The 23,893-nt window shown below is 37.0% G+C and overlaps 2 protein-coding genes across 5 annotated transcripts; both read left to right on the top strand.

The window, feature by feature from the left end:
* Window positions 1-5,715: 5,715 nt before the first annotated feature.
* LOC126584823 (uncharacterized) lies at window positions 5,716-6,591 on the top strand. Its single transcript, XM_050249178.1, has one exon. It carries the CDS (start codon window positions 5,852-5,854, stop codon window positions 6,332-6,334), a length of 483 nt encoding a protein of 160 aa, XP_050105135.1. The 5' UTR covers window positions 5,716-5,851; the 3' UTR covers window positions 6,335-6,591.
* A 2,179-nt stretch (window positions 6,592-8,770) lies between these two features.
* Window positions 8,771-10,727, top strand: LOC126586947 (serine/threonine-protein kinase ZRK1-like). 4 transcript variants are annotated; one of them, XM_050251910.1, is made up of 2 exons: window positions 8,771-9,015; window positions 9,467-10,727. In XM_050251910.1, the coding sequence occupies exon 2, from the start codon at window positions 9,651-9,653 to the stop codon at window positions 10,533-10,535; it is 885 nt and encodes a 294-aa protein (XP_050107867.1). In that variant the 5' UTR covers window positions 8,771-9,015; window positions 9,467-9,650; the 3' UTR covers window positions 10,536-10,727. The 4 variants fall into 4 exon arrangements, with proteins under 4 accessions (XP_050107867.1, XP_050107865.1, XP_050107866.1 ...); XM_050251908.1 differs by having other exon boundaries at window positions 9,158-10,727; XM_050251909.1 differs by having other exon boundaries at window positions 9,155-10,727.
* Window positions 10,728-23,893: the final 13,166 nt, after the last annotated feature.

Here is a 23,893-nt window from a genome sequence, read left to right as displayed (position 1 = left end):
GTCACACTTTTACAACGATTGTAAAACATAGTTGCTAATACGGAATCAAGCATTCAAGTAGAAGAACCAACTGTTTTGAACTATTCAAGAACAATTTACAACACCTTCGAAAGGTGTGTTCTTGACACTTGCAAGACATTTCTTACAAATACCCCTTCCAATGTCCATCCTTTCATAAAGAAAGTTTGTTCCCTTGGAGTTATTTTTTTTTATCTTCTTTATTTGACTTTCACCTTTGACTACATTAGTCATGGTCCCTAAACTCCCACTATCTCTCTTGAAACTTATTTCAATTGTGTTATACACATCAAACATTTTGGGGAGTATGTGTTTATTGTTCACCATACAGTTTACAATAAACTTAGTGAACCATTAGGATAGGGACATAAAGGTGAAGTCCTTGCCTAGTTTCCGTCTCGTTAAGTGGTTTATCACTTCAACACTCAATGATTCAAAATCATCATAAGTCCATGTTAATGGACTATTTTTGTCAACCAACCATTATGTTCTAAACATAATTACAAACTTTCAAGAGTTGTACAAGGCAACACTTATTTCTTCATACAACAAATTGTAAGTGAAGAATCATGGCACATTAAGTGTCCATGCCTTTGTGCTTTCTTCTCAAGTTCCTTGTTCATGTAACAAAGAAACAAGCACTAAGTGTTTGCATTGACTAAGAGTTGTTCAAAGCAACTCCTATTTCTTCATACAACAAATTGTAATTGAAGACTTATGACATTAAAAGTGTTGTCCTCTTTATGATAGACCTTTTCTAACATATTCTTCTAATGATACATTATCAATAGGAAGATTGTGAGGATGAGACTACTTAGGTACATTTACAAGCCATTAAAGACAATCTATGGTTTTGTAGTACCAAGTATGGAAACTAAAGCTTTCGGCTTTTATTTGTCAAGTGTGGGATAACGTTTGCAAATATAATGGTAAGTAAGTACATAACGAATATAAATTGATTGATTTTAAGCCATTTGATTCGGGTCTTTAAATCAAATAGCACCACCCACTATTTTTGGCAAATTCCATATCCCTCATTGGAATTCGAGAGTTTTGGATGAAACTCTTAGTAGGGTATGGGAGACTCACTACTACCAAGCCCACCTCACAATGATATGATGTTGGCTAGCATTAATAATAATGAGAGAGTACGCTTACTCATTTGCATCTATTGCAAGTACCCATCTTATTTGGCCTCTAGAGAATGTCACCTCACAATGATATGATGTTGGCTCCATTGCACTTAGTTAAGTCATTCCCACCATGCTTAGTTCGTGAAGGGGTTCAAGAATAGCCTCACGATGATACGATGTTGGCCATCCTACACTCACCTCATGAAGTATGTATATAGACTCCTCATGAGTATAAGCATGCACTTTGCACTCCCCCATGATAGGGTGAAGGCGGTGTACAAGTCATAAACGATTGGAGCTACCATGGTGGAAGGCCACGAAAGAGTGTTCAAAGCACTTTCACGCTTATCAACTTAACAATGGTTTGGTTGAGGGTTTTAGGTCTCATCACATATAAATATTCATTTTAATCTTTATTAAAACAATTTTGGTCCTATTACAACTATTGGTCCATTTGATTGTTTTAGTTGTATATAATACTCTCACTATGCTTATAAAACGGTTTTTAAAGCAAGAGTATATGATACTACTAACATAAGGTTTGCATTCATTGATGGACTATATAGTTGCCTTAGGGCCTTAGGATGACTATGAACCTTTGTTTAGATTCAACACGAGCCTAGTGTTGAATCTCGGTCTAGGGATGGTGATTGATTTTAGTTACGCGTTTAATCACATTAAGGCGTGTTGTCTTAGGGGCGTTGGACCCAACTACTTCATTTTCATGCATATCAAATAAAGCAAGAAAGAAGTACTTCAAAGTAAAGGTGAGCTTATGCTCATTACAACATTTGCATAAATCAAATTATTTTAAAGTAAAGAAGAGCTTATGCTCTTTTACAACATTTGATCAAATCAAATTACAACCAAAATCTAATCTACACATTCCCATGGTTCAAACAAATTTGAAACGGCCTTTCACATAGCTCAATTATCGTAGGCTTAGGTTCATAATCACCCTTTAATTAATTAACACTTTAACTAATTAAATTGAATGCAACATTTTCATTTGGTTTTTGTATCCATAAGATTGATTTAAATGGAGCTAAATGAAATGAAAATCCAATTCTCATTTAAAGAGACAAAACAATTTTGTTCTCTACCTAATTTGGGCCATCATGCAATAACCACAACCTTTGGGCTATATTGCAAAAACATAAACTTTTGGGGTCACTTTGTAAAAACACAAAAGTCCACTACTTCATGTAATTACAACTAGAACCCAAAATTTAAACAATGCAAAAACTTCATTAAAGGAGCAAAACAATTTGTCCTTTAGCGTTTTTGGACCTAAACGTAAAAACGTAAACTTTTGGGTCAAAATGCAAATATACAAAAGTATCAAAACTTTATGTAATTGCATAAAAGCCCCAAAAGTACTCCCACTTGAGGGAGGGCCGGTTTTGGAGAAGGATTAGAGTGATGTGTGTGTTGATTTGTGAGTTTTGACATAAAGCAAGCAAGTGGTGCAAGTGGTGCAAGTGGTGTGTGTGAAAGGGAATTAATCCTTTCACACCCACCATTATTTCTACCACCATTTAAACAAATATCTAACACATTAAATCATTTGAAAAACATAAAACATAAACTTTATGAAATAAATCAAAACTTTGAATCAAAACACAAAACTTTTTGTTCTTGGCAAAAATGTCAAGAACAATGAAGAACATTCATGAAAAACCCAAAAAATTTCCATGAACATTTTTACTCCAAAAACATCCCAAAACCATTCAAACTTTAGGGAAATAACATATAACCAAACTAGGGTACATAGGGGTTCCAAAAGTTACTTGAAAACACTTTTAACAGGTCAAACAAGAACCCAAAAATCCACCATTTGGATTTGGCCGAAAATTCCCAAAAAACATGGCACCAAATTTTAGCTTCAATATTCATGCTCATGCGAACTACATCTACAACATTTGAGATGGCAAATTTTCTAACAAAATTTACATTCAAAGAAACAAGAATGAAGCTTGTAACATATTACAACTTTTAAATCACAAACTATGAACCACAAAACCCAAAAGGATTCACCAACTACTAGACCTAGGCTCTGATACCACTTGAAGGATGATTTTGCGAAAACATGTTCATTTGAGCAATATCATATAGCATGCAATTAACAATTAAAGGCGGAATCATGCTAGCATGCACTCAAAAACAAAACATTACCCATAAAATTCAAAGCCTAGTAGATTGGTGAACCATGACTCAACTCAAATCAAAGTGAGTTGAGAAATATATACCTTTGTAGATTCCTCTTTGCATAAGCAAAGGCTAATCACCCAAAGAGAGGGCCTTCATTCCTTGCATCTAAAATCTATGGATTTGGATGGAAGAATAGGTTTCTCCAAGTTCCCAAAATTGAGAACCTCTAAGTATCTTCACCAAGGTTAGATTGGAGAAGAAATGAGTGACCTTGGAGTGGTAGGATTGCTAGATACACCCTCCAAGGGGGCCGGCCTCCTAGAGAGAAAATGAGAGACATGTTCTCTCCAATTTTCTCCAAAAAGAACCCTTAATGAATTTTAGGCTATAAAGTTCTTTATATAGTCACTTCTTTAAATGACTTAAGAACCAAAAACCCTAATTCAACACACATGGCCGGCCACATAAGGGATTTGGGCTTTTGGGCCTTTGTGAATCTTTATTCATTAAATTGTCATACAACTTAAGTCAATGGGCTTGACGTTCGAAGCCCATTGGGCCTTAAGGTCCAAAACTATCCCGAGGTCTTCAACGAACTTATTCGTTTGATTAATTCACATATTAATTAATCCTTGTCATAAATAATTAAACCATTTAATTATTCTTACTCATCTCCATTGTTTCTTCAATCTCCACCTTACACGGTGTACGATCCATTAGGTTCCTTTTAGCGAGGCAGTGGGTGATTAAAACTCTTTCAAATCGATTGTGAATTGAAACTTACTTTCAATTATCCCTTTAGTGATTATACACGTTTAAGGCTTCCACAAACCAAGAGTGACACCTAGCAGCATATCATGGTTACCCAAGCTAATCAGAAGAGGTAGAGAACCTATTCAGTTTAGGATTACAAATGCAATACGGTCTTTCTCTAATACAATACTCTTGACCACATTGTTTGGATTGATAGTTTATTCATGTCTACTATCCAATGTGATTCGTGTGCTTATATGATTACCTTGAATGTGATTTGGAACGACTTCCTAAATCTCATTCATACTCTGGCCAGAGATTCTTAATCATATCATAGAGTATTCTCCCCCAAACGGTTTGAAGGTTAGAGATCCCTTGTTGCGCATTCACTTGCCTCCATAGCTAAGTGGCTTAACCCCAACGATGCCGTGGACACCCGCGGATGGGGTGACTTTGACATAATCAAAGATCAAGGACTTAACCACAAGACAAATGTGATGTCTCAGGTCAAAGGACTACTTTGCATTATCCCAACCATGAGTTCTCATGTGACATGAATATAAGAACTCTTCGTTGATCGTGTTCAGTGAACTCATTCTCTATTGAGCACCTATGTACTTGTCTTGATGTCACACACACCAATGACTCGAGACTAGTCACTCTCCCTGAGAGAATACACAGCACGTACTGATCTTAACGGACTGTCAATGCCCAATTGGCAATCCTATGATCAGGAACGTTTAGAATGTGTCTACGAAAGAATGGTCTCATGAATCTAACTTCTTTAGATTGCATTCTCCCAATCACATATTCCTTGGACTTATCGTTTAAGCATATAACATTTATATGAGACGGCTCAAACAATAATCTTTGCCCTTAATATTAAACTAGATTAGTTTAACATGTGAAATGTCCGTAAAGTATCATCATATGATTGGTTTTAGGGCACATTTCCAACAATCCTTACAACATGTGAGGTGATGCGTCGTGTATATGGGCCATCGTATCTCGACCTAAGTGTCCCACAAAGTCATGAAAAAGTAAGTAAACTACTTGAATCACCTAGTTTTTGGTCAACCATAATACATAGTGCGCCCCGTAGAGAGTGCTTTGATTCCTAAATACGCTTTAACCTTATTCATAGGAGGTGATGCATATATCCTTAAGGCTCAATGGCATTCTTCTAAAATGGGGAGAATATAAGGTTTCTTTAATGGTATTTCATTACCATTCATACAATGAGGAGTGATGCCAAAACCCTTAATCAGGTTGGATATACTTGAATTTGTTCTTGGAGGGGTGATCTAGGTATGAAGTTAGTGTACATAATAGCACATTCATCTAGACAACTAACGGTACATTTACGCCTAATCATGTATTTAATTGAATTCGGACAACGTATACAAGAAATATGACTCAACTAACTCATATCGAGCACAATATTCATAACGTTATCCAAAACTAAAACAAACATCAAACTTGAATTCAGGAACATATGAAATTATTCACAAAGTAAACCAAAACTAAGTAAGGGGTTCGGCCAACATTATAGAATATTAAATAATTTCGTAACATTATAGAACTTACTTGTAACTTGTAAGAATTACTTATTACGATGTGAAAGTCCGGATGGTAGTTGAGAATTATGAGATGACACATGTTAGTTTACAAATATCCCTTGGCGCCAATGCACACATCTTCCCCGCCAAAAAAACCCTAAACCCACCATAAAAATCCTTTGTACTCCACAACAGAAAATCAGCAACAAACCTGACCAGAAAATCCCAATACCATCGATGGCCGCAGAGAAACAGTACTGGCTTCTCAAGACGGAGCCGGGAGAGTGGTCGTGGGAGGACCAAGCGGCCAACGGAGGCGTAACCAAGTGGGACGGCGTCAAGAACAAGCAAGCACAGAAGTACCTCAAGTCCATGAAGCTCAGTGACCTCTGCTTCTTCTACCACTCCGGTGCCAAGGCCCGCCGCGTGGTTGGTGTAGTGAGCGTCGTGCGAGAATGGTATTCGGAACGCGGGGATGATGGGGTGGTTGATGTGAAGGCGGTTGGGGAGATGAGGAGGCCGGTGGACTTGAAGGAGATGAAAGGGGATCAGGGGCTCAAGGGGTTTGCCCTGTTTCGGCAGCCGAGGCTTTCGGTGGTGCCGGTTTCGGAGGATGTTTGGATGAAGATTTGTGATTTGGGAAGTGGTTATGAAGGTGATGGAAATGCTTTTGAGGATGATGGTAGTGGTGGTGAATCTGGTGGAGAAGGAGATGATTGATTTTATGGGTTTTTGTCTTTTGCATGGTAGGTGTTTGTGATAATGTCACAATGGCAAAAGTTCCTTGTATTTTGGGTAGTGCCAATGGAAAATGGTAGTTTTTTGTGTATGGTTTGATCATGGAAAGGGAGAAAGGGTATTTTGGCATGTAATTAGTAGGTTCTTCTAGTGAACTTGTAGCTACCTAATTTGCTTTGTTTAGATCTTTTGTATGCTCAACAAAATTCAAGGCAATTGTATTTTGATTTTGCTCTTTATGTGAGGAGATTTCTTCATACTGCATTTTCTTTTGCTAGTCAAAGGAGAGGCAGGGCCCGTCTGAGAATTTGGGGCCTAGGCATGCCTTCAAAGTTGGGCCCTAGTGTTCTTTAACCTCTGATTTTTTTTACATTGATATTTATATAAGAGAATTTGCTAAATACGTGAAAAAAATTATTTCTACATCAATTATCATTAAAAATTAATATAAAAAGAAGAATAATACACAAACATTTAAATGTTACACGACTCTTGTTTTTGGACACAAATGTATTACTTAAGTTTATATAATGTAATTTTTCAACCAATTGATAAATAACCAACTCATTCAATCTTTCGTGTGACATAGTGATCACAGATAAGATTTCATCAATTTTAATCTTGAAAAACTTCTTTCTACAAAGGCAATTGTAATTGATATGGTTAACAAAACTGTGGAAAAGGAAGGGAAAATTCAACATGAAAACCTAATTTGAGAATTAAAAATCACAAAAAATTGATTGTCAAGTTAACATCCACATTGATTTATGCAGTTAATAAAACATAACCATAGTAGAGAGAGAGCCTCCATAGACGCTGCGTATAAGTTCATGTTGCTTCTCCACAGGTTAACCTCAATTGAAGCTAGGAGCTATTGCATGCTTCTAATTGGCGCTCAAGAGGCGGACTCTAAAAACATGGAGGAATCAATACAAACTGCAGTGTGCCGATATAGACACCATGCTGAAATCTGAATTACCCAAGAAGAACCCCAATATTATTTCCCATGAGAGAAGAGGCTGAAGAGCGATAGTTTTGTGAAAGAGTAATGTTAGGAACACTAAATTTGGAAATTAAATTTTGGAAACTAAAGGACATGTAAGTTGATGATTGATTTATTACTTAAGTGTTGATGGGCATGCTCATTTATATTAGTGACATATCATTTAATTTGTAATTTTAATCTATAAATTTAGTCTTCCTAACATTACTGTTTGTGAAAATGAAAGAGCAGCTGAAATCGTAATTTTTGTGAAGATCGAGAAAAAGAGCAACAGTTTTGTGAAAACAAAGAAAGAAAGTGGGTTGGGTTGTATCGAGAGAAAAAGGATTGGCATTTTTATTTTTAAATTTTAATTAAATTTGATAAAGTAAAACTATAGTTACGAGTGGGTGAGGGAAAAGAAAAAAATAGTAAAAATTTTTTTGTCTAAAGTTATATTATTGCTTGTGATTTTATTTTTTGATATTTTTATTAAATTTAAAGTGTAAAATATTGGAGTAAGTACTTAAAACTCATTAACCTTTTAGTGTTATTTTAAATTGGTCTCAATCTTTTGAAACTTTCCAAACAAGTACGTAATCTATTGAAAATGTCACAGTTATTAAGCCGCAGTTAATTATTCGATTAAATGTAAATGTGGCAACTTGATCGAATAATGGCCGCCACCTACAAGATTTAATATGGTTCTATTTCCAATACTTGAAACCTGTTTTAAGCCATGAGTTAGCAAGTGCATCTGCCACCAAATTTACCTCTTTGATAACATGTTGAGGTGATGTGTGATGTGTGGTTGATAATGTGAAGTGGTTACCTTTCTTCCAGCCGCTATAGCATATATATTTTTTTTCTCATGTTTGGAGTTGGCTTGAGTTGTAGGGTGGAGTTGGTTGTTGTGTGTTGGGTTTAGAGGTTATGGTCTAATGGGGGCTAATGAACGTTAGTTAGTGGAGGCCAAGTTTCTATGATCTTCTATTGATTTTGAGACAAAGTAAACCTTTATTATGTTAATATAAATTTAATTGGGGCTTAACGATATGACATTCTCAATAGGTTAGGTACTTGTTTAGAACAATTTGAAATGACACTAAAAAACTTGGGAGTTTTTTAGGTACTTTTTTTTTTAGTACACCGATATTTTTATACCAAGGGGAGGGGGAGTTTGGCAAAGTCACACAATGGACAACCTAGTTTGGTATTGAATTCGCCATCCACAAGATTCAAACCTAAGACCGCTCATTTCCAAGTGAAAAGAAATACCACCAGATCGTAGTACTGAATGGCGGGAGTTTTAAGTACTTAATTCTACAAAATTTGTATATATTTAAAATGGAGGCCCTCCGGAATGGGGCCAGCCCTGGAAAAGGTAAGAAGAAAAAAATGAACGTATGAAAAGGAAGATAACTTTTCCTTGAGCCACAACTTTGGTTGAAAGCTATTCCAAGTCAACATACGAGGGCGCATGTTCCACCTTCCAACACACACCAACAAATTTCAAACTTTTATTCCTTCTCAAATGCAGGCTTTCTGTAAGAGAATGAAAATTACAGAACAGACTGCTGTTTGAACATTAGATCTGCTGTGGGCTTCGGCGGATAAATCAACACAGGGACTCGGTGCTAGCCAGAAAAGAAAAAGATAAAACAATGTCATCCAAAGTCTTGTAAGTTCTTGTTTTAATCACGCATCATATATGCCTTTGTTTGATTTAGACCTGATTTTGAGATATTCATATAACTATTTTCGCACTTGTTTTCGAAACCATTATGTTAAATTTTGATCATCAATCTCAATGATTTCAGCAGAGGCTGAATCTGAATTTTCGTGAGGCTGAACCCCAAAGTTCATTTGTAAGGACAGAAATCCTTTAAAGGAGGCCAGATTCTTGCCTTAGTAATTTTGTACCACAATAGGAGAAAGAAATCCAACCGTTATATTTTTCAGTTTCGAACACATAAGAATGCTTATATGTAATCTGTTAGACTTTCATGTGAAGTTCATAGGCAAAAAATGAAGGGAAAATGCACTATTCAAGTTATATGGAAGGTCTTCTGTCATATCTTGGTGTGTGCTTTTTTATTCGACGTTTGCGGGTGTGTGTGTGTGTTAATCAGGTTCTTCCCATTGCTTACATGATTCAGAAACAGAAAGGAGGAAAGACAGAGATCATTCTTGGATAATGGAAGCATCTTATTGGAGGATCTCATTGCTTCTTGTGATGGAAAATCGAATCCTATTTGTTGTTATTCTGCTGATGAGCTCACGAGGGCAACCAACAACTTTGATCCTTCTTGCATTATGCAAGATTGTTCACCCACTGAAAATAGTCAATTCCCCAGTTCTATACATGTTTATGGTGGTTACAAAATGTTCAGGGGTTTTATACATGACCGATCAATCATTGTTAAGAAGTTCATGGGGACGGGGGATGAAGCTAAGTCCATGGCCATTCGAGACATTATTATATCAATGCAGATGAGCAACCATAAAAATGTTTTGAAACTCTTGGGCTGCTGCTTGGAGATTTCTGTACCAGCTCTTGTTCATGAGTATGCGATGGAAGGAGTTCTCAACGATCACGGAGGTCTAGGGGGTAATGAAAATTACTCCTCATTACCATGGAAAACTAGACTGCGTATTGCAAAGCAGCTTGCTAATGCACTTACATATCTCCATACTGCCTTTCCCAGGCCAATCATTCATCGGGATTTAAAACCCAGCTGTATTTTCTTGGGCCATGATTATGTTCCCAAACTCACCAACTTCTCACTCTCCATTTCCATTCCTCCTATGCAGTCTCATGTTGAAGATGATCTGAAAGGGACATTTGGGTACCTTGATCCTTCTTACATGAAGTCTGGTTACATTACAGAAAAAAGTGATGTTTATAGCTTTGGTGTGCATTTACTTGTATTCTTAACGGGACAAAAAGTCGTAGATAAATATGACGCAATAGAATACCAATCAATTATTGCATATGTGAAACAACATGTTAGTGAAATCGGGCAGATTCAGACAATTGTGGACCCTAAAATCAATGAGGATGTAGGGGGAGATGAGAAAGTGCAGCAGCAGTTGCAAGATTTCCTACAACTGGCATTGTCATGCACTCAAGACGAAATTGAAAGAAGGCCATATATGACAGATGTGGCTAGAGAAATCGTTCGAATTGACAAGATATGACTAGTGGTTGGAAGATGATCAGTGTCTTAAATGTTGAACTCACTAACCTTTGTATGGTGTTGGTTGTTAATGCGTTGCTATTATTTTCATTTTTCTGTTAATTTGTAACAACTATGATAGCTCAGATAGATATCTTTGGATTTCTTTATTTGTAAGGAGTTTTTGATGTTGCCTTTTCTTTCTCTATCCAAACATTGATTGTAACCTAATTAATGAGAAAGAAAGAAAGAAAAAAAAGAAGAAGAGAACAACGTGTTAAAAATCAAATACATTAATCAGGAATATCCTGTGGAAATTACATTTCCAAACATTATACAGTACTCTTAGCACTGGCATTCTTGAAGATCGATCTTTTGCATGGTCTGACATGTGATTTTGAAACATGGTGCAGAACTAGGTCATTCCTTATCTGTTTGTTTAGTAGAGAGATAGTGAACCTGTAGCTACCTAGTTTGCATTAGTGTGTATATCTTTGTGCTCAACGATTTCAAGGCAAGTTCGATTTCCATGTTGCTCACTACTCTTCAGAATATCTTGATGTTGCATTTTCCTTTTTGACAATGACAAATTAAGATCAATCCTTATTACCATGGAAAACTAAATTGTGTATTGCTAAGCGACTTGTGAATGCATTTTCATATCTCCAATTCCACCCTTCATAAGTACATCATGCAGAGAGATCTAACACCTAGTTGTATTTTCTTGGACCATGACTTTGTTCCTAAAACATAGCAACTTCTCTTTCTCTATAACAGTTCCTCCTATGCAATTGCAAAGTCAATGTTATAGCGCTCTCTCGTTCTTTATATTTAAGGCTGTTATTGAAACTTTGTAAGTGTTTGCGATCTTGTAATTCATTTGAGAATTCAATGAAACTCCCAATCACATCTGCTTCTTCAATGAAAAGTACGTTGTGGGGTTTTGCTGATATGTAGCAGAAGATTTGTGAATAGGGAGGTGGGTTAGAATATGTTAATTTTTCATGACTTTCTACTTTCTTTATAGTTGACAGGTTATTTTTCTTTTGCTTTGTCTCTAATAATGAAAAAACAAAAATAGTAGTTTCATGTAAATTTCTTTGGCCGCTATCACCACTGCATGTTATTCATAGCAGGCTGATCATTCGATGCGACCATTGTGGAGAAAATGAAACTTGGGGGAGTAGCTACAAGTTCTGCTCTGGTTGCAGATACCATCTGCAGCGGACACGGAGAAATTGATCGATTACTGTTTACTTGGTGTGATCTAATTCCAATCCTAAAAGGCTTTTGGTGCTAAACAAGAATCAGTTGAGATAAAACAATGCCATCAAAACTGTTGCAATTGTAAGTTATAGTTTTCACGCTCGTAAGTTTAATTTTAAACCTGAAATTGTATATTAATTCGTTAACTATTTTTGTACTAGGGTCTCGAAGCTTCCATGCTTGAGAAAGGCGGAAAGAGATATTGAGTTGTCAAACCACAAGAACCAAAAAAAAGTTATTAGAGGATCTCTTTGCTTCTAGTGATGGAGAATCTCATCCTATTCATTGTTACTCTGCTGATAATCTCATCAAGGCAACCAACAACATCCATTCTTCTCGCCTTCTAAACCCTAAACCCTTGTACAAAAGGATTCATGTGGAGCAAAAAATTATGGAGGTGACACGTGGACTTTTGGGTTAAAAGAATAAAATAATCCTCGAGGCATACTAGGATTCCCACGTGCATGTAACGGATAATAACGACTCAATCAAGGAAGAGTCAAATGTGATCAATATAGTATTTATTCAAATCTCTCTCATCACTCCTCATCAATTTCTTATTGATTTTATTCAAAAGGTAACTCTCAAAACTCCTAATTTAGGAATAATTGCATGTTAATTGCAAGATATTATTTCACATAATATCTTGCAATTATTCTCCAATTACCATCTATGGCTAGTCACTCCTCACCCTAAGGGCCAGCCACCCTCCTATAAATACACCACTTATCCCACTAAAATGCTAAGTCATTTGCCATCCACAAACTCCTATTACATTCTTTTTAGAATTATAACTTTGGCATCGAAGATTCTTCGGCCAACCCCCCTCCCCCCTCCCTCATTCATCGTGAGCATGTGAGACTTTTGGCCTTAATCTTAGATGTTATTATTTTACATGTGCTTTTCAAAACAATATATAACAAATGGAAAGAACTTGTAAGACATAAGAAGAAATAGATACCGAAAAAGAAGCAGAAGCTTTTAGAAATAACACTTTACATCTCTTGAACCCTAAAAAATTATATAAAATGGGACAACGGTTTAGTTCATTATCAAGAACAGATAATAAGAGTAGTAGACAAAAAGGATGTCAGTAGAATTAATTTAGTAACCAAAGAATCTTAGGACAAAATAGATAGAAAATTTAATTTTATATCTTGGAACAATAGTAGTAGGATTCAAAAGTTTAACCAGACTGCAATCTGGGGTGAAGGTTTTAATAAGTATTTTAGATGCAAGATACAGACAACTAGACGCAGCCACAATCGAGATGATGAAATTGCTATGTCAGAAAATGCTAGAGTAATCTATTGTCAACCAGAATTTATGCTCCCTTTCGAAGACTTTTACAAATATATTCAAATTTCGGTCAAATCTATAAGATACGATATGATAGAAACTAAGGACAACTTACTACTATGCGTAGGCTTGACAGGAAAATTACAAGTTAGCAATACTAAAACTAGACTAGATTTGAATAAGAATCTAGATATATTTCAAAGTAAAGGTATTTCAGTACTCAAAGCCAAGAAGGCCAATATGTTGAAACTAGAAGAAATAGAATGGAATGTATCGATTATTTTAGGAGAAACCAATATAAGAGACCCTACAGAATTTCATTTATATAAGCAATATCATGGAAATCAATTAGTAAGATTCAGCACGTATAGGCCAATCAGACAAATTAATAATGAAGAAGAGTCAGATCAAGAGTAGAAGTGTGAGTTCTATAACTTTTATTCGCAGAATTTTTCTTAGTTATAGAATGGACACATGTCTAGTTACCCACGATGGTACCACCCAAATTGGCCAATCATTTATCAGGATTTAAAAGCCAGCTGTATTTTCTTTGGCCATTATTATGTTCCCAAACTCTGTAACTTCTCACACTCCATAACAATTCCTCCTATGAAATCACACGTTGATTATAAGGTGAAGGACATTTGGGTACCTTGATCCTTCCTTCATGAAGTCTGGTTACATTACAGAAAAAAGTGATGTCTACAGCTTCGGTGTGCATTTACTTGCATTCTTGACTGGACAAAAAGCTGTAGATAAATATGACGCAGGAGAATACCAATCGATTATTGTATATGTGACAGTACATGCTAGAGATATCAGACAGATTCAGACAATTGTGGACCCTAAAATATTTGGGGAGATAACGGGAGATGGACAAGTACAACAGCACTTGCACGATTTTCTAGCATTAGAATTGCTATGCACCCAAGATAAAAGTGAACGAATGCCAGATACGATAGACGTGGCTAAAGAACTCCTCTAAATCGAGAAGTCTATTAACCAAAGATATATGTGCATGGGTATTTTAGTCATATCGTGTATAAGTTAGCTAGGCGGTTAAGGTGTTTAGCTTTCTTAGTTATTAAGTTTTGACAGCTGTAAGTTTGTTTTTATCTTTTATAAATAGGTATATACATCACTGTAAAGGTGTGCAAGTACTCATTCAGTTAATACAACAACTTCTTTTTCAAGATATAATTTTCTCTCTACTTTGAGTTTCGTTGTTCTTCGTTCTCATATTTTCTTGCTTTTCATTGGAGACTTTATGGTTTCATCTTCCATGGCTATGATGGTATCCAGAGCTAAGGTTCAGTAAACTGGTGAAGAGGATCCTGGTTTGCTCATCAGGCTTAAGGTTTTTTTGCGGCATCTCTGAGCTGTTTGTGCACTGAATCTTGATTTGCTTGGATTGGGATCTTCGATCTTTGTTGTGATATCAGGTTTTTCTGCTTTGATCTTCAAAATTGAGTCGTTCCTTAGTATAATTGTGGAATTGTGAAGAATTATGGATGTGTGGCTTGATGTGATGATTTCTAGGGCACGAAACCTATAATTGTTTGATTTTATCAATTTGCAAAGTATTGATTGTCTCTTGAGCACGAAGCTCCTTGATTACTGGTGATTGATTTGAGCATGAAGGTTCTTATTGTTTCTTGATTGGTGGCGGCTTTTCTGATTTGTGTGAGCACGAAGATTTGTGTCTCTTATTTGGTTTAGTTTGGAAGGAATCAGTGGATAGTGCTTGTGAGCACGAAGCTCTTCACTAAGTTGCAATTTTCTTGTAGTTGTTTTTTTTCCCTGATTGAAAATTAATCTTCAGTTGAAATTACTGTGTTCTTGAAATTTTGGAGTTATGGCGATGAATCTGATAAAGGTTGAAAGTATACTTGGAATGTTAACAATTAGACTTCAGGAGGATAATTTTGTGAAGTGGTCATTTCAGTTTAGATCTGTTCTTGAAGGAAATGATATGTTTGATCATTTTGATAGTACCTCTGTCTGTCCACCAAAGTTTGTCTTTGCTGAAGACAATGGTATAACTACTGAAGTTACAGCAGCTTATAAAGAATGGATTAAAAAAGATAGGGCTCTTGTGAGTCTATTGCTTGCTACTTTGGGAGATGAAGCAGTTGAATATGTTGTAGGCTGTAAAACTGCACATGAAGCTTGGATGAATCTGCAAGATAGGTATGCTACTATTTCGAGAGCAAGAGTGAATCATCTTAAGACTGAGTTACTGACAATTAAGAAAGGTTCTGATAGTGTTGAGAAATACATGTTGCGAATCAAGGTTCTTAAGGATCAACTTCTTGCAGCAGGAGAAGTTGTATCTGACAATGATCTTATTGTTGCTGCTTTGGCTGGATTGCCAGCAAAATTTAACGTGATCCGTACTGTAATTGTGGCTCGTGAAACTCCTATTTCTCTTAAAGAGTTTTGAGCTCAATTATTGGCAGCAGAGAGGACCGCTGAAGATTCACAATCTACAATGAATTTTCCTATGTCAGCTATGTATTGCCAAGGTGAATCTTCAAATGCTAATTCATCACAGAGTCAAAGATCGTCTTAACAATTTTCTGGTGGTTATGGTTTTGTCAGTGGTGCTAATGCTAATTCTCAGAATAATACTCAAAGGCCAACTGGAGGAATTGTGTCTTAGGCTTATTTGCCTCATTTTCATCAGCAAAATAATGCAAATTCTAAGAATAACATGAGTTATCAGAATTATGGAGGTAACAATGGAAGGTTTAACAACAGGCCAAGGTATAATGGGAACAATAATGGCAGGTTCTCAGGGAATTCAAATTTCTTTGCTGGAAGCACAAGTAATAATGGAAACTCTAATTTTGGATTTAAAGGTGGTTCAACTTGGCAGAATTAGAATGGCAATACTGGTTCTAGAACAACATTGATTCCTGAATGTCAGATTTGTAATAAACGAGGCCATACTGCTCCTAATTGTTACTCACGGTATGATGCGAGTTCTTGTTTAGCTCCTCCAGTTATGGAATGTCAAATTTGTGGAAAGAAAGGCCATACTGCTCTCAACTGCTATCACAGGGGCAATTATGCATATCAAGGTTCTCAGCCATCTCTTTCTTTAACTGCACTTATTGCACAAGCTCAGCAGAATTTCGTTTCTTCATCACAGCGAAATTGGGTGTTAGATACAAGAGCCACCCACCATATGACTGCTGACCTTGATAATTTGACACTTGTGACACCTTTTAAGGGCAATGACAAGATTACAGTAGGCAATGGAGAGGGACTTCATGTTGCTAACACTGGTTTGGGTTCTCTTTTAACCTCTTCTAAACCTTTAACTCTTCAAATGGTTTTACAAGTTCCACAGTTAGCAACTAGTTTATTATCAGTTTATAGACTATACAAGGATAATCATTGTTATGTTATACTTGATGAATTTGGTTTTTGGGTGCAGGATAAGGCAACCAAGAAAATCCAAATGAGAGGAAGGAGTAGTAGTAGTGTCTTGTATTACATTCCTCAGCAGCATTTCTACAAATATTCTCAGCTAATGAATAATACACCTTAAGCTTTGCTGGGGCAACTTGTCAAGACATCTATCTGGCATCATAGACTTGGGCATCCCACCAATAAGGTTCAACTCAAAATGCTTAAGGACTCTCAGATTTCTGTTTCTCTAGATAAAAGTCCACAGTTGTGTTCAGCTTGTATTAGGGGTAATATGTCTAGACAACCATTTCCTTCTAAGTGTAATAAGTCAAGTATTCCTTTTGAAAAAATGCATACTGATGTATGGGGACCTTCACCTACTGTTTCTTTGGAAGGTTACCGATATTATGTAATTTTTGTTGATGAATGCACAATGTTTACTTGGATCTTCCCTCTTGTTAATAAGTCTAATGTGTACACTGTATCGGTGAAATTTCATGCCTTTGTTCTTAATCATTTCAAAACAAATATTAAGACTTCACAATCTGACGGAGGAGGAGAGTACATGAGTAAAGTGTTTAAGACTTTTTTGGATATCAATGGTATTTTACATCTTGTTTCTTGTCCATATACCCCTCAGCAGAATGGTCTTGCAAAGAGGAAAAATAGACATATTGTTGAAACTACTGTGACATTACTCATTGTTGCTTATTTACCTCAACAGTTCTGGTTTCATGCGTGTAGTCATGCAGTATTCTTGATAAATAGAATGCAGTCAGAATTTAGAAATGATACCACCCTATATGAAGTTGTTTGGACAATCACCTTCTTTAGGGTCATTAAAGGTCTTTGGTTATGCAGTTTTTCCTTATTTGAGACCTTATAATGTAAATAAGCTACAAGCACGAAGTGATGAGTGTGTATTTTTGGGATATTCAGTAGGTTACAAAGGAGTATTGTGTTTTAATATACCTACAAAAAGGCTATTGTTGTCTAGGCATGTCATTCATGATGAAAGTGTATTTCCTTTTAAGAAATCACAGTCCGTAAATGTTACTTCATCTACACAAAGAGAGTTACCTAGAGTAATTTCTGTTGTGTTGTCAAATGGATCTAATCAACATAGGGTGGATAATGTGGTCAATGATCAAGACATGGATATGCACTCTGTTTCTTCTCAATCTTCTGGTATAGTATCAGGTTCAGGATTGTTACCATTACAAGCTACTACTCTACATCAAACTTCTTCTTCTCCAAGGTTGCCTGTCTATAACCCTTCCCAAATTCAGGTAACTTCCAACTATGAAGACCTATCTCCAAATGTTTGCTCTACATATGATAATATGGTTGTTACATCATCTATTTCTCTTGATGATGTGGCTGGTACATCTTCTGTTTCTCTTCATGATGTCAATGATCTTGTGATTCATAATGATGTAATTAATGTGCCTTCTGAGCATAGTATGGTTACAAGATTAAAAAGTGGAGTTCTACAAAGGAAGGATTATTCTGGTTATTGTGCTTCTGTATCCATGACTCCAGGTTCTTCTTTATCATCTGGTGATGATATTTTATTTAGTGGTTTTACTGCTATACTAGATATTCATGAGTCTTTAGAACCAACTCATTACAAGCAAGCTGTTACTTCTGAGAATTGGAGGAATGCAATGAAGGAAGAATTTGAAGCTTTGTAAAAACAAGGTACTTGGGAATTAGTACCAGTTCCACAAAATAGAAATGTCATAGGCAGCAAGTGGGTATATAAGATTAAGAAGGATCAAGATGGAAAGGTGTCCAGATATAAGGCAATGCTTGTAGCTCAGGGTTTTAGCCAAGAACATGGTCTAGACTATGAAGAAACTTTTAGTCCAGTGGTCAAACACACAACAGTAAGGCTAATCTTGTCACTTGCAGCAATGAACAAATGGGATTTAAGGCAATTAGATGTGAAGAACGCCTTTCTTCATAGAGAATTACAATAAGAGGTGTTTATGAAACAACCTCAAGGTTTCCAAGATTTTCTATATCATACTCATGTCTGCAAATTACTTAAGTCTCTATATGGACTAAAACAGGCTCCCAGAGCTTGGAATGCCAAGTTTACAAGTTATCTACCTACTTTGGGATTTCAATCTTCTCATTCTGATCCTAGTTTGTTTGTGAAGATCAATGGTTCTGATGTAGTGATCTTGCTACTGTATGTTGATGATATTATCATCACAGGGTCTTCTTCCAAGCTAATACAGCAAGTAATTGATGATTTAGCCAGTGTACTTGATATGGAAGATATGGGGAAGTTAACCTATTTTTTGGGTTTGCAAATAACCTACAGAGACAATGGAGACATCTTCATTAATCATTCTAAATATGTTACTGATTTTCTAAATAAGGCTGGAACGATGCATTGCAGACCCTATTCAACTCCGAGCAAGCCCCACACTCAATTATTGAAGGATGAAGGGAAACCAATGGCTAACAGTTTACAGAAGTTTGGTTAGTGTATTACAATATCTAACCTTCACTAGGCCTGATATTGCTTATGCAGTCAATTATGCATGCCAGTTTATGACAACTCCAACTGAAGAACATTTTTGTTTGATAAAAAGAATTCTTCGATATCTTAAAGGTACGTTGCAGTGTGGATTGACATATTATGCTCAGGGACAAATGGAATTACTTGGTTATAGTGATGCAGACTGGGCTGCTGATATAAACACCAGAAGGTCTACCACAGGATACATTGTATTTATCGGTTCAAACCCTGTATCATGGCAGTCCAAGAAACAAGGAAGTATGTCTCGCAGCTCTACTGAGGCAGAGTATAAAGCATTAGCTAATGCTGATGCAGATGTAGCTTGGATTAGATTATTTCTCAAAGACCTTCATGTTTTTCTTCCATCTACACCGTTGTTACATTGTGATAATCTTTCAACGTTAGCCTTATGTTCAGTTTTTCATACTCGGATTAAACACTTGGATACTGATTTTCATTTTCTTTGTGAAAAAGTTCAAAAGGGAGATCTAGCGGTTCAATATATTCTTACCGAAGCTCAGGTTGCAGATGTCTTGACCAAAGGTTTACACAGTCCTTTGTTTGTTCATTATTGTACCAATCTCAGACTGGGTTATCCCAGTTGAGATTGAGAGGGAGTATTAACCAAAGATATATGTGCATGGGTATTTTAGTCATATTGTGTATAAGTTAGCTAGGCGGTTAAGGTGTTTAGCTTTCTTAGTTATTAAGTTTTGACAGCTGTAAGTTTGTTTTTATCTATAAATAGGTATATACATCACTGTAAAGGTGTGCAAGTACTCATTCAGTTAATACAACAACTTCTTTTTCAAGATATAATTTTCTCTCTACTCTGAGTTTCGTTGTTCTTCGTTCTTATATTTTCTTGCTTTTCAATGGAGATTTTATGGTTTCATCTACCATGGCTATGAAAGTCTAACTAGTAAAGTCTGGATAGTGGTAAGGCAATGTAGCAGTTTATGTGATTGTCATTGTTGGATCCTAAAAAGGGGTGAAAAGGTAGTTTGGCATTGAATAGTAGGTTTTTAACAAACGGAACTCATTTCGGCACACTCATTTTCTCCTTCTACATACCTTTATGTATTTATTTATTTTCCTTAATTCCTCTTTGATTTATTTAGCCCAAAGGCTAAAAATAACCAACGGTGTGAAGGAGGAGAATATGGTATGCGGAACTCACTTTCTAGTTCCTTCTAATTAAAGGTGTGATTATACATTCTAATTTTCTAATTCCTTTTTTTTTTCTTTCCTTATAAGTGATTGATTGTCTTTTTCTTTCCTAGCTGAAAAAGAAAAGAAAAAGTCTCTGTCTTTGCGTTTGACCATTATTAAGGTCTTGAACTTAATCAAAATTTTCATATGTTGAACAAGAATGCTTTCATTAGTATTTAGTAACACATAACTGGAAAAAGAAAAATCTCTCATCCATTTTTGTTGTTTAGCTAATTTTGCGAGTAAACGTTCTATCCATAAGCCTTTCATGGCACCAGGGAATTAGGAGAGATTTTTACATCTCAAAATTTATTTTTCATTTTTGGCCAATAAGAAAGATGTATAGTTTCACTAATTATTTATGTGTTACATACGCATATATATTTTTACCAGGTTCTCAAAGCTGCCATTTTTGAGAAAGAAGGAACAGAGTCATCATACTAGAAGAATCTAAGCAAATTATTAGAAGATCTCATTGCTTCTTCTGATGGAACATCTCATCCGATTCAATGTTACTCTGCTGTTGACATCGTGAGGGCAACCACTAGCTTACATCCTACTCGCATTGTACGAGAGGAATCACACTATAAAATGTTGAGGGGATTTCTAGATGGCCGATCAATTATCATCGCAAAGTACATCATTGGCATCCATGAGGATATACCTAAGTCTCGGGCTATTCGTGACATTGTCATTTCAATACAGATGAGCAACCATGAGAATATTTTGACACTCTTAGGTTGCTGCTTCGAGGTCCCTGCACCAGTTATGGTGCATGCATATGCAGCAAAAGGAGTTCTCAATGGTGATGGAAGTTCAAGAGGGGATAATGAAGATCATCTTAACAATCCAGCGGAAGGTTCAAGAAGAAGGAAGCTGTAAAAATATATATTCAGAGAAAGAGCACAGTAAACATAATGCAGTAATATTGGTGGAAGTCATACTTTTCCATTACTCATAATCATATATAATATACAAGTTTACAGAGAGTCCTAAAGGGATTGTGTAGCTCCTAATACAAATCCTTACGGGATTACAAATCTCTAAGATAAAGGAATAATATACAGAAGATAATTATGGAGACTATGACAAAGGTAAAGACGTGAAGGACTCTTTACTAACACCCCCTGCAAACTGGGCATCGCAGGATGAACAAGTTGGACCGAAGCAAGGTGTGGTGCGCTTTGAGCAATCCTTTCGTCAACAAGTCTGCAGGCTGATCAATGAACGGTAGAAATCGAACCTGGTGGCTACCCAGAGCCACATTTTCACGAACAAAATGATAATCAAGGTCAATGTGGCGGGTGCGGGTATGAAAAACGGGGTTGGCAGCTATATATGTTGCACTGAGATTGTCACAGTGAAGATAGACAGGGAATGAAGTGTTGACGCTAAGCTCATGGAACAATTCGGTGAGCCAGGTTGTATTCAGATTCGGCACTTGAACGAGAGACAGTAGGCTGCCTCTTGAAGCACCAAGACACTAAGTTAGCCCCGTGGTAAATCAAATAACCAGTGATTGAGCGGTGTGTGTCAAGACACCCAACCCAATCCACGTCGGAATATGCAGAGATACGAGAGGAAGCAGGCTGGGGGCGAAGAAGTAGACCTTGATCAATGGTGCCTTTAACATAGTGTAATATGCGTTTGACAACCAACATGTGTGTGGAAAGGGGGTTGCTTATGTACTGAGCAACGGTGTTGACGAAAAATGATATATCAGGGCGGGTTAACGTTAAGTATTGCAGGCAGCCCACTAATATGCGATATTTAGTTGGAGAAGACAAAGGCACTCCATCATGGGTGGACAATGACAGTTTGGCAGCAACACGGGTTGAACACGGTTGGCACTCCAACATGTTGGCCCTTGTTATTAAGTCAGAAGCATATTTGACTTGGGAAAGATGCATACCGTGTGCACTGGTGTGTACTTAAAGACCTAAGAAATAATTAAGGGGTCCAAGATCCTTCAGTTCAAACGTATGACCCAATGCCGCGACAAAGTGTTGCAAGAGGGAAGGATTGTTGCCAGTTAAGATGATATCGTCAACATATAAGAGTAATCACATACGATGAGGGCCATGATTATAAATGAATAGTGAGTTATTAGCTTTACTCTGGAGGAATCCATAGCGAATTAGATAGGAGCTAAAGCGGTGAAACCAGGCCCCTGCTTAAGACCATAGAGTGCCTTGGTGAGACGACAAACATGATTAGGACGTTGAGGATCAATAAAACCAGGGGGTTACGACATGTAGACCTCCTCCTTCAAATGACCATGCAGAAAAGCATTTTTCACTTCGAGCTGACAAACAGACCAATGATTGGAAACAGCAAGGTTGAGAATTGTTCGTATAGTTGCAGGTTTGACCACAGGGCTGAAAGTTTCATCGTAGTCAAGTCCTGGTTGTTGGTGAAAACCCTTTGCCCTAAACGTGCTTTGTATCTGTCGATGCTACCATCAGTGTGCCGTTTTATGCGATAAACCTACTTGCAGCCGACTTTGTTTTGGGTGGGTAATGGTGGAACAAGAACCCAAGTATTATTTTTAAGAAGTGCATTAATTTCCTCGGTCATGGCAGCCCGCCATTTAGGTTTGCGAGCAGCATGTGTAAAGCATGTGGGTTCATCAGTGGTAAGCGAAACTGAAAGAGCATGAGGGAAAGAATACCAAATAGAGCCATCAGTCCAGGACTTGGGTTTACGCGTGTCGTCTTTAGTCCGGGTGACCATAGGATGAGATGGAAGCACAGGTTGTGGCGATCGGGATTGGGTAGCTGGGGGCTATGGTGGAGAAGCAGTATGAGTATATAGGGCATTGACATGTGGCGTCGAAGGGCCATCAGTGGAGGATGGGCCCACGGGGCCAAGAGAGGAAGGGATATGCAATGAGTAAGAAGATTGTGGGATGGCAGTAAGATGAATTTCTAGCTCCACGTATGTGGTTGGTGGGTGGCCGAGAGAGGTTGCAAAGGGAAAAACAACCTCGTTGAACACTACATGGCGAGAGATATAAATACGTCCAGTAGTCATATCAAGGCACCTGTAACCTTTATGAGAGGCATTGTAACCCACAAAAACACATTAAAGAGAATGTGGCATTAGTTTATCATGAATATAATCCCGAAGGTATGGAAAACACATACATCCAAAGGTACGTAGGTGGTAGTAAGTGGGTGACCGACCAAAGAGAAGTGTGTAGGGAGTGGACCAGTTAAGGGTAGAGGTGGGGAGAAGATTTATGAGGTGGACAGAAGTGAGCGTAGCTTCCACCCACAAGGTGAGTAGGGCATGAGTTGCAGTAAGCAGTGTGCGAGTCATATCAGCTATATGACGGTGCTTACGCTTAGCAAGGCCATTTTGTTAGGGGTGAGTGTGGACACGAAAGACGCTGTTAGATTCCCAATTGATGACAAAATTCAGAAAATGAGTGATTGACATATTCGATGCTGCCATCACTTTGTAAATATTTAATAGATGTGTTAAATAGGTTACGAACCATTGCAACAAAGGTTTGGAATGTGTAAAGACTTTAGACTTCTTTTTCATGGGGTAAATCTAAGAATAACGAGTATAATCGTCAGTGAATAACACGTAATAACGAAAGCTAGAAACAGAGGTAGTAGTGGATATCCAAACATCAGAATGTATAA

The sequence above is a fragment of the Malus sylvestris genome, chromosome 10 (assembly GCF_916048215.2).
Source record: "Malus sylvestris chromosome 10, drMalSylv7.2, whole genome shotgun sequence".
NCBI classification, from domain to species: domain Eukaryota; kingdom Viridiplantae; phylum Streptophyta; class Magnoliopsida; order Rosales; family Rosaceae; genus Malus; species Malus sylvestris.
The sequence above is the reverse complement of the archived record's forward strand: the minus strand, read 5'-3'. Positions and strand labels throughout refer to the sequence as shown.

What these genes read in the sequence shown, in the direction of transcription:
- LOC126584823 (XM_050249178.1), top strand. Translation starts at nt 5,852, where the DNA reads ATGGCCGCAGAGAAACAGTACTGGCTTCTCAAGACGGAGCCGGGAGAG.